The sequence below is a fragment of the Salmo salar genome, chromosome ssa14, assembly GCF_905237065.1.
Source record: "Salmo salar chromosome ssa14, Ssal_v3.1, whole genome shotgun sequence".
Taxonomy (NCBI): domain Eukaryota; kingdom Metazoa; phylum Chordata; class Actinopteri; order Salmoniformes; family Salmonidae; genus Salmo; species Salmo salar.
This window is the reverse complement of record NC_059455.1, coordinates 16,698,034-16,712,327: the sequence shown is the minus strand read 5'-3', so window position 1 is coordinate 16,712,327 and position 14,294 is coordinate 16,698,034. Positions and strand designations below refer to the sequence as shown.

The 14,294-nt window shown below is 43.1% G+C and overlaps 1 protein-coding gene across 1 annotated transcript; it reads right to left on the bottom strand.

The window, feature by feature from the left end:
• Nucleotides 1-240: 240 nt before the first annotated feature.
• Nucleotides 241-14,256, bottom strand: ppp1r7 (protein phosphatase 1, regulatory (inhibitor) subunit 7). Its single transcript, XM_014139618.2, has 10 exons — nt 14,086-14,256; nt 13,153-13,248; nt 10,286-10,341; nt 10,128-10,193; nt 9,830-9,960; nt 8,069-8,231; nt 4,969-5,085; nt 4,667-4,771; nt 2,438-2,524; nt 241-2,295 (listed from the first exon to the last, which is right to left on the bottom strand). The coding sequence occupies exons 1-10, from the start codon at nt 14,123-14,125 to the stop codon at nt 2,119-2,121; spliced, it is 1,038 nt and encodes a 345-aa protein (XP_013995093.1). The 5' UTR covers nt 14,126-14,256; the 3' UTR covers nt 241-2,118.
• Nucleotides 14,257-14,294: the final 38 nt, after the last annotated feature.

The window sequence follows — 14,294 nt, the reverse complement described above, 5'->3', positions numbered from 1 at the left end:
TGGGTAATGTATTTCATTGCCCTATCTCTGGTTTGACTACGTTGGCTGAGTAGCAGGCCGCCCCTACCATTGCTCAATGGCCCATACAAGGGTATCTTTTCTTCTCTTCACAGTATTCACAATAGTACAGTAGTTTTAGTCAATACATGTAATCTAATTTATACAGTGCATGCAATAGTAGCTTTCAATCTATTTACTAATGTCAGTTTAGTGGTGTAAGCACTTGTGGGGGGAGACATGTAATTTAAGTAACTTTATTATTTAGTCTTTTATAATACATTCAGTTCAAGAACAGTCTACCAAGCTTCACTAAAAACAAGGCAAAAAAAATACAAGTGAGTTGTGTGGCATTGTTTTATGAACCCATCTGAGGGACTGGGACTAGTGGGGCAGATACAAAAGTCATGTATAGAACTGCCAACTTGTCTGGCAAAGGGAGGAGTCAATAGTTGAAATTCGATACATTGCATTTTTATCTGTAACATTCCGAAATGTTGCACCCTCTTGAATAAGCCCCAGTTGTATGGGTCACCTTTCGCTCTGCAGGTGGGAATATATATTTTCCCCTAACCACTGATACACTATTAAAAGTTCAAATCTGATTGGGGGTACAGAATGGTTAACTGATCCTAGATCTGCGGTTAGGGGCAAATTCTGAGCCTGTTGGTCCATTGATTGGCAATAGTAAGGTCCTGAGCAATGTGATTATAAGTGATTTACACCACAAACACACTCCTTCCCTTCCACATACCACACAGAGACCTTCACTCAGACACACTCCACTGATCCAGGTCAATAGGAGCCCATTTCTGTTCACAAACACGGTTCACTTCAATTAAACTTTCCCTGTAAGTGTACAACTGTAGGTGACTCCATAAATGTATATGCATGGGCTATTGACTTAGAAATATAACAGATTGTCATATTTTTCTTTACATTATCTCAAAACATTTGAGGGTCATGGCCTGAAAAGAAAGAAGTGCTGAATACCACCATCACTGAATGTTTGTTGCATTTCACAGCAGCAAGATTGACATAAGGATTAACAGCTCAGACTGCAGATTCATATGAGTTAGGATGTTGAGTCAGTCGAAGAAATGTTGATTATTTACAAATCAAAAGCAGACAATCTCCTGGGGATGTTTACCAAAGGATTACCATTCAAAGCAAATGTTTTATAAGAGAATTAATAGAAATCAATGAAAAAAACCCTGGTCTGTTCCTTCGGGTGACAATGTGTTCAGAACATTTGCCTTATTGGCCTGAGACAGACCAGTTTCAGATCGAGCACAAAGAGCGCTTCTTTGATGTGACGGCGTGAATTAAGTTCAATCCTTCACTTTGAACAAGATACCACGTGCACGAGACAGTGTCCGTAATGCAGCTGCAATATGCAAGCAGTCCAGTGTTATGATGCTCTAAATATCCCTATGGCAAACACTAAGTATCATACGCCAACATCATTATTTATTTTTTTAAACATTTGATCATTTTAAATCTTTAATATAAAAAAAAATAAGACTTTGATATCTGTTGAGTGTAGTAGACCTTCCTAAAAAAAAACATGACAAACACTCCCATGCCCACTCATCCCCTTCTCCGCCAGGTGCACTGCAATTTCAATAAACAGAGAAAACAGCCTGCCTTCTTTTTTTTTTTATCATACAAAGGCCAATCAGGCAGGGCAATATTTCCCTACTCCACATGCAAAAGAAAAGGGGAGGAGAGAAGGAGAAAAGAGGGAGGGAGGACAGTGGGGAAAGATGGGGTCTTTGACATCCCTGCAGCCCCCACTCCTCCCAGCCCATTTCCAGTCCAATTCTGGGAATAAATTAATAAGCGTTCACACAATAGCATAGGTCAGGTGGTGAGTGTGAGTGAGTGTGTACGTGCGTGCACGTGTATGAGAGAGGTTAAGGAGAAAAGTGATGGTCAGAATGTGTGTGTAAGTATACGTGTTATACAAAGGGAACCCTTGTCTGTGTGCATCAGTATGTGTGTGGTGAATTAGTGCAGTGAGCGGAGGTCCATTTTGCAGTTGCAGGGGAAGGACGGTGAGTGGGAGGTGGGGGAACACTGAGGTGGGGGTACGAGATGTGTGGTGGCACCGCGGGCCGGTTAAAAGCGGATGAAGGTGGCATCGATCTGGCGTACGGTGGGCAGCGCCAGCATGATCTTCCTGCGGTATTGGGGGTCCTTCTGTAAGGGGTTCCTCTCTAGGTACACCGTCTCCAGGGCCTTGGAACTCTTCAGCTCATCCAGATCTGACCAGTTCTCTATCTGATTATCATTCATCTGGGGGGAGGGGGGGGGTAAAGATTTCATATATGACAGAACTTCCTTATCTGCAGCCTTGGACATATCTATTTCTCAAACAACTGACAGTGATCTACTTTAAAAATGACTCATCCATGCTACATCCCTCCTCCCCTCTTACCCAGAATTCCTGTAGGTCTGTTAAATGGCTGATGTTTTCAATTTTCTTCACCCGGTTGGCTGCGATGTCCAGAGTTGTCAGCTTTTTCTATATGTGGACAAACAGCATAAATTGAGTCACCACTTTAAATATTTTCAAATACTTGCAATTAAACTAGTGTGCAGACATGTTAAGTCATAATTTTACAATAACTACAGTTGAAGTCAGAAGTTTAAAATTGGGCTAAGGTGTATGTAAACTCAGCTTTTCACAATTCCTGACATTTAATCCAAGTAGAAATTCCCTGTCTTAGGACAGTTAGGATCACCACTTTATTTTAAGAATGTGAAATGTCAGAATAATAGTATAGAGAATGATTTATTTCAGCTTCTATTTCTTTCATAGCATTCCCAGTGGGTCAGAAGTTTACATACACTCAATTAGTATTTGGTAGCATTGCCTTTAAATTGTTTAACTTGGGTCAAACGTTTCAGGAAGCCTTCCACAAGCTTCCCACAATAAGTTGGGTGAATTTTGGCCCATTCCTCCTGACAGAGCTGGTGTAACTGAGTCAGGATTGAAGGCCTCTTTGCTCGCACACGCTTTTTCAGTTCTTCCCACAACTTTTCTATAGGATTGAGGTCAGGGCTTTGTGATGGCCACTCCAATACCTTGACTTTGTTGTCCTTAAGCCAGTTTGCCACAACTTTGAAAGTATGCTTGGGGTCATTGTCCATTTGGAAGACCCATTTGCGACCAAGCTTTACCTTCCTGACTGATGCCTTGAGATGTTGCTTCAATATATCCACATAATTTTCCTCCCTCATGTTGCCATCTATTTTGTGAAGTGCACCAGTCCCTCCTGCAGCAAAGCACCCCCACAACATGATGCTGACACCATCGTGCTTCACGGTTGGGATGGTGCTCTTCGGCTTGTAAGCCTCCCACTTTTTCCTCCAAACGATGGTCATTATGGCCAACAGTTCTATTTTTGTTTCATCAGACCAGAGGACATTTCTCTAAAAACTATGATCTTTGTTCCCATGTGCAGTTGCAAACCGTAGTCTAGCTTTTTTTAATGGCGTTTTGGAGCACTAGCTTCTTCCTTGCTGAGCGGCCTTTCAGGTTATGTCGATATAGGACTCGTTTTACTGTGGATATAGATACTTTTGTACCTGTTTCCTCCAGCATCTTCACATGGTCCTTTGCTGTTTTTCTGGGATTGATTTGCACTTTTCGCACCAAAGTATGTTCATCTCTAGGAGACAGAATGTGTCTCCTTCCTGAGCGGTATGACGGCTGCATGGTCCCATGGTGTTTATACTTGCGTACTATTGTTTGTACAGATGAACGTGGTACCTTCAGGCATTTGGAAATTGCTCCCAAGGATAAACTAGAGTTGTGGAGGTCTACAATTCTTTTTCTGAGGTCTTGGCTGATTTCTTTTGATTTTCCAACGATGTCAAGCAAAGAGGCACTGAGTCTGAAGGTAGGTCTTGAAATACATCCACAGGTACACTTCCAATTGACTCAAATGATGTCAATTAGCCTATCAGAAGCTTCTAAAGTCATGACATCCTTTTCTGGAATTTTCCAAGCTCTTTAAAGACACAGTCAACTTAGTGTATATAAACCTCTGACCCACTGGAATTGTGAAATAATCTGTCTGTAGACAATTGTTGGAAAAATGACTTGTGGCATGCACAAAGTAGATGTCCTAACTGACTTGCCAAAACTACAGTTTGTTAACAAGAAACGCGTGGAGTGGTTAAAACGAGTTAATGACTCCAACCTAAGTGTATGTAAACTTCAACATGTTAATTTATTTCTCTTTAACTAGGCAAGTCAGTAAAGAACAAATTGTTATTTACAATGACGCCTACAACGGCCAAACACAGACGACGCTGGGCCAATTGGGAGTCCCATAGGGCGGCGCACAATCACGGCCGTTTGCAATACAGCCTGGATTCGAACCAGGGTGTCTATAATGGGGCCTCTAGCACTGAGATGCAGTGCCTTAGACACCCCTCACCCCCATGTAAATCGCACAGGATTCTTTTTTAGATAAAAAAAAGAAAAACACATTGTACCTGCAGTGAAGCCGCAAAACATTTACATCAAGTCATCTAGCAGACTCAAACCACATATACTTCATTAGGGATCCATAAATATTGCATCCCTGCTCTAATTGTATTGGTTGCCATGGCAACGTGCATGGCCCTACAGTTGTGCAGGTTGCAGTTGACTCACGTTGTTCTCCAGGCCCTCGATGACCTCGATGCCGTTGTGACTCAGGTAGAGCTCCTTCAGGTTGACCAGACCCTGCAGACCCTCCATCTTGGTGATGCGGTTACTCTGGAGGAAAGACGACAAGACAACATCCACTTAAATATTGTACTGTCTCCATGAGTAGATGTACTGCTACTGAGTAGGGTCACTAAACACAAGCATTTGCGTGTTAGAAATGCTGCAGTCTATGACTCGTTGTCCCACTGAACACAAAACTGAAGACTGAGGAAGTCAGAGACTATTAAGCCACAGTGTGTGTGTACCTGGATGCTAAGGACTGTCAGATTGTGTAGGCCCTCCAGATGCTGAAACTGCGTGATCTTGTTGGTGCCCAGAAACAGACTCGTCAAGGAGGACAGCGAGTCCAAATTCTCAATTACCTGGAAACACACAAAGAGCCACACACACCAATCAAGTCTTTGCGACAATGACTCTTTCTGTTCCAAGTGGTAGCCAATTGAGACATGATCTGCTTACTCCAAATCTACACAAGTGTAAAAAAAAACATTAAGAACACCTTCCTAATATTGAGCTGCACACCACCTCAGAATAGCCTCAATTCATCTGGGTATGGACTCTACAAGGTGTTGAAAGCATCCCACAGGGATGCTGGCACATGTTGACTCCAATGCTTCCCACAATTGTGTCAAGTTTGCTGAATGTCCTTTGGGTGGTGGACCATTCTTGATACACACGACAAACTGTTCAGCGTGAAAAACCCAACAGCATTGCAGATCTTGACACAAACTGGTGCGCGGGGCACCTACTACCATACCGCATTCAAAGGCACCTAACTCTTGTGGTCTTGCTCATTCACCCTCTGAATTGTACACAAACAATTCATGTCACAAAGCTTAAAAATCCTTCTTTAACCCATCTCCCCTTCGTCTACACTGATTGAAGTGGATTTAACAAGTGACACCACTGGAGACTTTTTCCCACATTTTAACTTAAGTGAGATTGAATGATCTACAATATACTCTGTCAATTTAAAGTGCAATGAAAAATACGAATATTTTGATTAGATTAGAATTCAACCCCGAGTCAATACATAGAATCACCTCGGGCAGCGGTTACAGCTGTGAGTCTTTCTGGGTAAGTCTTAAAGCTTTGCACATCTGGATTGTACAATATTTGCACATTATTATTTTTACAATTTTTTAAGGTCTGTCAAGTTGGTTGTTGAAGTCTTGCCATAGATTTAAGCCGGTTTAAGTCAACATTTTAACTAGGCCACTCAGGAACATTCAATGTTGGTTTGGGAAGCAACTCCAATTTATTAGGTACACCCATTTAGTACCGTGTCGGACCCTTTGCCGCCAGATCAGCCCAGAATACGTCGGGCCATGGCGTTCAAATCATTGCTCAATTGGTATCAAAGGACTTAACTTGTGCCAGGAAAACATTCCACACACCAATTCACCAGAGCCACAAGCCTGTACCGTTGACAACAGGCAGGATGGGTCTCATGCTGCTTATGCCAAATCTTGACTCTCGCATCAGCTTCTTCTCGTTTTTAGCTGATAGGAGTTGATCCCGGTGTGGTGGAAATGGCCCATCCGTGAGAACGTTCAACAAGTTGTGCAAGCCGAGATGCCGTTCTACACACCACTGTTGAGCTGTGTTTGCCCACACGACCGCCGCTGACTGGATGTTTGTTGCACTATTCTCGGCAAACCCTCGACATTGTCGTGCATGAAAAGCCCAGGAGGGCGGCCGTTTGAGATACTGAATACGGCGGGCCTGGCACTGATGATCATACCATGTTCAGAGTCGCTTAGGTCACTCGTTTTGCCCATTCTAATGTTCGATTGCAAGCCATGGCCATGTGACTACAGGAGCAATCAATTTTCGTGAACGGGGTGGTGTACCGAATAAAAACAGGCCACAGTGTATATTTGGCCATGTGTTTTAGGCTATTGTCCTGCTGAAAAGGTCAATTAAATCGCCCAGTGTCTGTTGGAAAGCAGACTGAACCAAGGTTTTCCTCTAGGAGTTTGCCAGTGCTTAGCTCTATTCCATTGCTTTTATCATAAAACACTCCCCAGTCCTTGCCGATGACATGCATACCCATAACATGATGCAGCCACCACGATTGAAAATATGAAGAGTGGTGCTAAGGGATTTGCCCCAAACATGACGCTTTGTATTCAGGACATAAAGTTAATTTCTTTGACATATTTCTTGCAGTTTAGTGCCTTACTGCAATAAGGCACTAAAGTAAAACTGCAAAAAATGTGGCAAAGAAATTAACTTTATGTCCTGAATACAAAGCTTTATGTTTGGGGCAAATCCACAACACATCACCGAGTACCACGCTTCATATTCAATCCCACCGCCGTAAATTGTTTTGGGGCGGCAGGTAGCCTAGTGGTTAGAGTGTTGGACCAGTAACCAAAAGTTTGCTAGATCGAATCCCCGAGCTGACAAGGTAAAAATCTGTCGTTCTGCCCCTGAACAAGGCAGTTAACCCACTGTTCCCCGGTAGGCCGTCATTGTAAATAAGAATTTGTTCTTAACTGACTTGCCTAGTTAAATAAAAAAAGGTTAAATAAATAAATACATTTTGAAGCATGGTGGTGGCTGCATTATGTTACGGGTATGCTTGTCATTGGCAAGGACTAGGGAGTTCATGATAAAATAAACGGAATAGAGCTAAGCACAGGCAAACTCCTAGAGTAAAATCTGGTTCAGTCTGCTTTCCAACAGACACTGGGAGATGAGTTCACCTTTCAGCAGGACAACCTAAAATACAAGGCCAAATATATAGTTGCTTACCAAGACCACACTGAATGTTCCTGAGTGGCCTAGTTACAGTTTTGCCAAAGATGTTTCAAAACATGTATTGACAACTTATCTAATCAAGATATTAGTGTTCGATTTTTCATAATTTCTTTACAATTGTTACAATCGTGTAGATCGTTGACCAAAAAAACCAACAATTAAATACCACTTTGTAACAGAACACGTGGAATAAGTCAAGGGGTGTGAATACGGTCTGAAGGCACTGTACATTTTAAAAGCTGATGGAGATTTGCAGAAAGAACGGACAGAAAGAAGCAGGTGAGTAATGGCTGGTAGGGGATGCGGTGGGAAGATCACAGCTGTCACATGATTATTGGATGAGGCACTCATTGTGATATGATATCACACTGTGTTTGATATTCTATTTGTAGAACGCATAGAGATGCATTCTGTGCTTAGTCAATCATTTTGATATGACAAAGAAACCTACAGTATTTTATTTTCAAAATGGCGAATATCGCCAAAAAGCAATGAGTTTGTATCTCTGCATACAAATTCTAACCATATGTAATTGGTCGCACATGCCCTGTAACCCCTGACCCTTGGCCTCTGTCTCACCCGGATGCGGTTAGAGCCCAGCTCCAGCATCTCCAGGCTGGTGAGATGGTCCAAGTTGGCGATGTGGCTGATCTTATTGTGCAGCAGGAATAGCTTCTTCAGCCCCGTCAGACGCTCCAGACCCTCCACCTTCCTCAGCAGATTGAAGGACACGTCCAGCTGGCTGGAGATCAGAGTCAAAATACATTCAGGTTTAATTCAACTTTACTGAGGGGAAACATTTTGTGCAAAATAGCACATGGAGTAACAAAGTTCATTCAGTTCTGTCAGTGTAACTGAGGAGAGGAATGCACTTAATGGTTAGTAAAAGCTGGTCATCGAGGCAACCACAAGGTCAGCTGATAGGAAGGGAAACACTGGTGTGTATGCATGCATTTATGTACAGTACCAGTCAAAAAATTTGGACAAACCTACATTGTAGAATAATAGTGAAGACATCAAAACTATGAAATAACACATTGAATCATGTAGTAACCTAACAAGAGTTAAACAAACCAGAATATATTTCAGATTCTTCAAAGTTGCCACCCTTTGCCTTGATGACAGCTTTAAAACCCTCTTGGCATTCTCTCAACCAGCTTCATGAGGAATGCTTTTCCAACTGTCTTGAAGGAGTTCCCACGTATGCTGAGCACTTGTTGGCTGATTTTCCTTCACTCTGCAGTCCAACTCATCCCAAACCATCTCAATTGGGTTAAGGTCAGGTGATTGTGGAGGCCAGGTCATCTGATGCAGCACTCCATCACTCTCCTTTTTGGTCAAATAGTCCTTACACACCCTGGAGGTGTATTTTGGGTCACTGTTTCACTAAGCGCAAACCAAATGGGATGGCGTATCACTGCAGAATGCTGTATTAGCCATGCTGGTTAAGTGTGCCTTGAATTCTAAATAAATCCCAGACAGTGTCACCACAAAAGCACCCCACACCATCACACCTCCTCGATGTTTCACAGTGAGAACTACACATGAGATCATCCGTTCACACAGGGGTTGGAACCAAAAATCGCAAATTTGGACTCAGACTAAAGGACAGATTTCCACTGGTCTAATGTCCATTGCTCATGTTTCTTGACCCAAGCAAGTCTCTTCTTCTTGGTGTCCATTAGTAGTGGTTTCTTTGCAGCAATTGGACTATGAAGGCCTGATTCACACAGTCCTCTCTGACCAGTTGATGTTGAGATGTCTGTTACTTGAACTCTGAAGCATTTATTTGGGCTGCAATTTCTGAGGAACTTATCCTCTGCAGCAGAGGTAACTCTGGGTCTTCCTTTCCTGTGGCGGTCCTTCATCATAGCGCTTGATGGTTTTTGCGACTGCACTTAAAGAAACTTTCAAAGTTCTTGAAATTTTCCGTATTGACTGACCTTCATGTCTTAAAGTAATGATCGACCGTCGTTTTTCTTTGCTTATTTGAGCTGTTCTTGGCATAATATGGACTTGGTATTTTACCAAATAGAGCTATCTTCTGTATACCACCCCTACCTTGTCACAACATAATTGATTGGCTCAAACGCATTAAGGAAAGAAATTCCACAAATTAACAAGGCACAACTGTTAATTAAAATGTATTCCAGGTGACTACCTCATTACGCTGATTGAGAGAATGCCAAGAGTGTGCAAAGCTGTCATCAAGGCAAAGGGTGGCCATTTTGATTTCTTCAGTATTATTCTACAACGTAGAAATTAGTAAAAATAAAGAAAAACCCTGGAATGAGTAGGTGTGTCCACACTTTTGACTGGTACTGTATGGGTCAGACTCACTCCAGTTCTGTGAGGGTCTGCAGGTTCTCAAGTTTGCGGATTTGGTTGTCGTAGAGATCCAGCTCCTTCAGAGTCACTAACGTCTCCAGGTTCTCAATGTTTTTGATCAGGTTCTGCCTTAGAGAGAGCGTCTGGAGACACGCAAACATTTAGCATTAGTTCATCTAGTCATTCTGTTTGTGCAGACAGTCTCCTTTACTCCAGGGTGATTGTCATCTATGTTTTCTATAAATAGCTATATGATAATTTTTTTATCATACTGTATGGGTGAAGGACTGACAGTAGTCAACCTACTGACCTTTGCCTTCCTCAACACCTCCAATCCCTCAATCTTCCCAATCCTACAGTGGACAAGATCAACATCCTGTGAAGAGAGGTAGGTGTGTTAGGTAGAGAACTAAATTGGAACAACATTCATAATTGTTATGGCAACACTAATTCCCATCCCTCAATCACCTCTTCCTCTGGGTCCAAGGTTATGGTATCCATATCAACAGGAGACTCCTCTTTAACTGTGTACAAAGAGAAAGACATTTCAAGAAGTGATTTGTAACACAGCATCTAGGCCTAACTAGAGTTGCATGTACTAGCTACAACAGTACAAAATGTTCTCAAATCAACTTGTATTCGTCACATGCGGCTAATACAACAGGTGCCCCCAACCAACATTGTAGTTTTTTTTAAAAATACACAGATAAGATTGAAAGACGAAAGTAACAAGTAATTAAAGTGCAGCAGTAAAACAATAGACAGGGCGGTACCAGTACAGAGTCAATGTGCGGGGCACCGGTTAGTTGAGGTAGTATGTACATGTAGGTAGAGTTATTGAAGTGGGGGGGGGGCAATGAAAAAGTCTGAGTAGCCATTTGATTAGGTTTTCAGCAGACTTATGGCTTGGGGGTAGAAGCTGTTTAGAAGCCTCTTGGACCTAGACTTTGAGCTCCGGTACCGCTTGCCATGCGGTAGCAGAGAGAACAGTCTATGACGACTAGGGTGGCTGGAGTCTTGGACAATTTTCAGGGCCTTCCTCTGACACCGCCTGGTATAGAGGTCCTGGATGGCAGGAAGCTTGGCCCCAGTGACATACTGGGCCGTACACACTACCCTCTGTAGTGCCTTGCGGTCGGACGCTGAGCAGTTGCCGTACCAGGCAGTTATGCAATCAGTCAGGATGCTTTCGAAGGTGCAGCTGTAGAACATTTTGAGGATCTGGGGACCCATGCCAAATCTTTTCAGTCTCCTGAGGGGAAAGAGGTGTTGTCGTGCACTCCTCACGACTGTCTTGGTGTGTTTGGACCATTCTAGTTTGTTGGTGATGTAGACACCAAGGAACTTGAAGTTCTCAACCTGCTCCACTACAGCCCCCTCGATGAGAGAGAATGGGGTCATGCTCGGTCGCTCCTTTTCCTTTAGTACACAATCATCTCCTTTGTCTTGATCATATTGAGGGAGAGGTTGTTGTCCTAGCACCACATGGCCAGGTCTCTGTCCTCCTCCCTATAGGGTGTCTCGTCGTTGTTCGGGCCTCCCATGTTGTGTCATCGGCAAATTGAATGGTGTTGGAGTCGTGCAGTCATGAGTGAACAGGGAGTACAGGAGGGGACAAAACACACACACCTGAGGGGCCCCTGTGTTGAGGATCAGCGTGGCAGGATATGGTTGTTGCCTACCCTTACCACCTGGGGGCCGCCCGTCAGGAAGTCCAGGATCCAGTTGCAGAGGGAGGTATTTAGTCCCAGGATCCTTAGCTTATTGATGAGCTTTGAGGGCACTATAATGTTGAACACTGAGCTGTAGTCAACGAATAGCATTCTCACATAGGTGCTCCTTTTGTCCAGGTGGGAAAGGGCAGTGTGGAGTGCAATAGAGATTGCATCATCTGTTGGGGTGGTATGCAAATTGGAGTGGGTCTAGGGTTTCTGGGATAATGGTGTTGATGTGAGCCATGACCAGCCTTTCAAAGCACTTCATGGCTACAGATGTGTGTGCTACGGGTCAGTAGTCATTTAGGCAGGTTACCTTAGTGTTCTTGGGCACAGGCACTATGGTGGTCTGCTTGAAACATGTTGGTATTACAGACTCAGACAGGGAGAAGTTGAAAATGTCAGTGAAGACACTTGCCAGTTGGTCAGCGCATGCTCGGAGTACACGTCCTGGTAATCCGTCTGGCCCTGCGGTTTTATGAATGTTGACCTGTTTAAAGGTCTTAGTCACATAGGCTGCGGAGAGTGTGATCGCACAGTCGCCCAGAACAGATGGTGCTCTTATGCATGTTTCAGTGTTATTTACCTCAAAGCGAGCATAGAAGTTAATCTTGGGCAGGTCGCAGTTGTTCTCAACCGGCCTACCTTGTTAAATAAAAAAATTGTTTAGCTCGTCTGGTAGGCTCGTGTCACTGGGCAGTTCTCGGCTGTGCTTCCCTTTGTAGTCTAATGGTTTGCAAGCCCTGCCACATCCGACAAGCGTCAGAGCCGGTGTAGTACGATTCGATCTTAGTCCTGTATTGCCGCTTTGCCTGTTTGATGATTTGTCTGAGGGCATAGCGGGATTTCCTATTAACTTCCGGGTAATTTTTTTATTTCACCAGGTAGGCCAGTTGAGAACAGGTTCTCATTTACAACTGTGACCTGACCAAGATAAAGCAAAGCGACAAACAACAGAGTTACACATGGAATAAACAAACGTACAGTCAATAACACAATGGGTTAGAGTCACGCTCCTTGAAAGCAGCAGCTCTAGCCTTTAGCTCTGTGCTGATGCTGCCTGTAATCCATGGCTTCTGGTTGGGGTATGTACGTATGGTCACTGTGGGGACGATGTTGTCGTTGCACTTAATGATGAAGCCAATGACTGAAATGGTGTACTCCTCAATGCCATCAGAGGAATCCCAGAACATATTCCAGTCTGTGCTAGCAAAACAGTCCTGTAGCTTAGCATCTGCTTCATCTGACCACTTTTTATTGATCTAGTCACTGGTGCTTCCTGCTTTCAGTCAGATTCAAATAAAAATACTTTTTCCAGTTTGTGCCAACTGAGCATGACTTGACACTATACTTGTGTATAACCTTACCCTGTATACTTGCATAACATAAAAATATTTAATTTGCAGAGTGCATTTCCCACATTCAATTCACATAAAACAGCATTGATACATAAACAAGTAGAAGAAAAAAAAGTCACAATACATCTATACATTACCTACTAATGCAAAAGACACTTTATGCAAATTGATCAAACATTAATAGCTAGCTTGAATAGGTAGGTTTTCAGTTTTAAATTAGGAAATTGAAGCTGCCTCCTTGACATGTACAGGTAGGCCCCACCTGTGGCAGGAGGCTGGTTCGGGTCTACCTCCCCGTTGATGCTCTTCCTCCTGGTCTCATCATCTCCTGACTCCTCCGACTCTCCCTTCCGGTCCACTGCACACAGAACAGATGGGAAGGAACAGCCTGGGTCACTTCAATGTAGTTTGGACATTATCACAGTTGTAGCCATGGATGAGTCATTAAAACTAAAGAGCCCATGTAGCAGGCTCACATCATCTGACGTGCTTTGACGCCTCTTAATTTTCTATGGATGGCTGTCTGTCTGCAAACTACTGCTAGCTGATCAGTAGCATGGTCATAAGTAGAAACATATTTATACTTTGCTAAACCTTGTTTTTAAGTTAGCTATATACAGTACCTAGTAAGGTTATTTTCGTATGTGTCTGTCTGACAGTTTGATGTTAGATGTTGAAAGAATCCGACAATATTGAAAGCAACATTTCCACGCTAGCTGACTGGCCAGCAAGGGCCGACCAACCAGCTAGCTAGAGTAGCTTGATAGACCAATCACCATGAGATGTTCCCACTTCAACTACACTCAGTTGCTAGGCTAACTTGCTTTAAGTGGATGAGTCGGTCATTATGTTATATAGCTAATGTTAGCTAACTACAAAAAACATAGGAGGATGACATTTACCTAGGTACAGAAAAAAACATGTTAGCTAGTACTAGTAGCTAGATAAATGCTAGCGAACGTAAACAACTTATTATTGAATGACATAGCCACCAGTGGCAGTAGCTAGCTAACAAGCAAGCTAGCTAACAACATTAGCTAGATAGCATGTCCACGGAGGGAAGGGCAAAGTAACACAAAATAACATCCCCTGCAGCGTGCAGTTGTGGGGGGGTTCAATAATAAATAGGTAAATATATATTTAACCACCCTCATGAAAAACTATTTGTGATGCAATATTTTAAATTGTCACTCACCTTCCATCTCTTGAGGCTCTCCAACAGACAGGGTAGCCATATTTGTTTCCTGATAACTCTCCCTTTTTTCATTGACAATCTCCTCAGCCAATCAGGAGGCTGCATGTTTGGTGCGGGCTCTGCCTTCAAAAGGGGTGCGTCACTGACCACAATAGACCATTTATCCATTTGTTAGCGATATTCAAGATCACATTTGTATTCCGAAAATA

Coding starts and splice junctions, on each gene's coding strand:
- ppp1r7 (XM_014139618.2), bottom strand. CDS start 14,125: ATGGCTACCCTGTCTGTTGGAGAGCCTCAAGAGATGGAAG. Junction 2,525..4,666: donor TCGAGGGCCTGGAGAACAAC/GTGAGTCAACTG, acceptor GTCCACATATAG/AAAAAGCTGACAACTCTGGA. Junction 2,296..2,437: donor CAGACCTACAGGAATTCTGG/GTAAGAGGGGAG, acceptor CCCTCCCCCCAG/ATGAATGATAATCAGATAGA.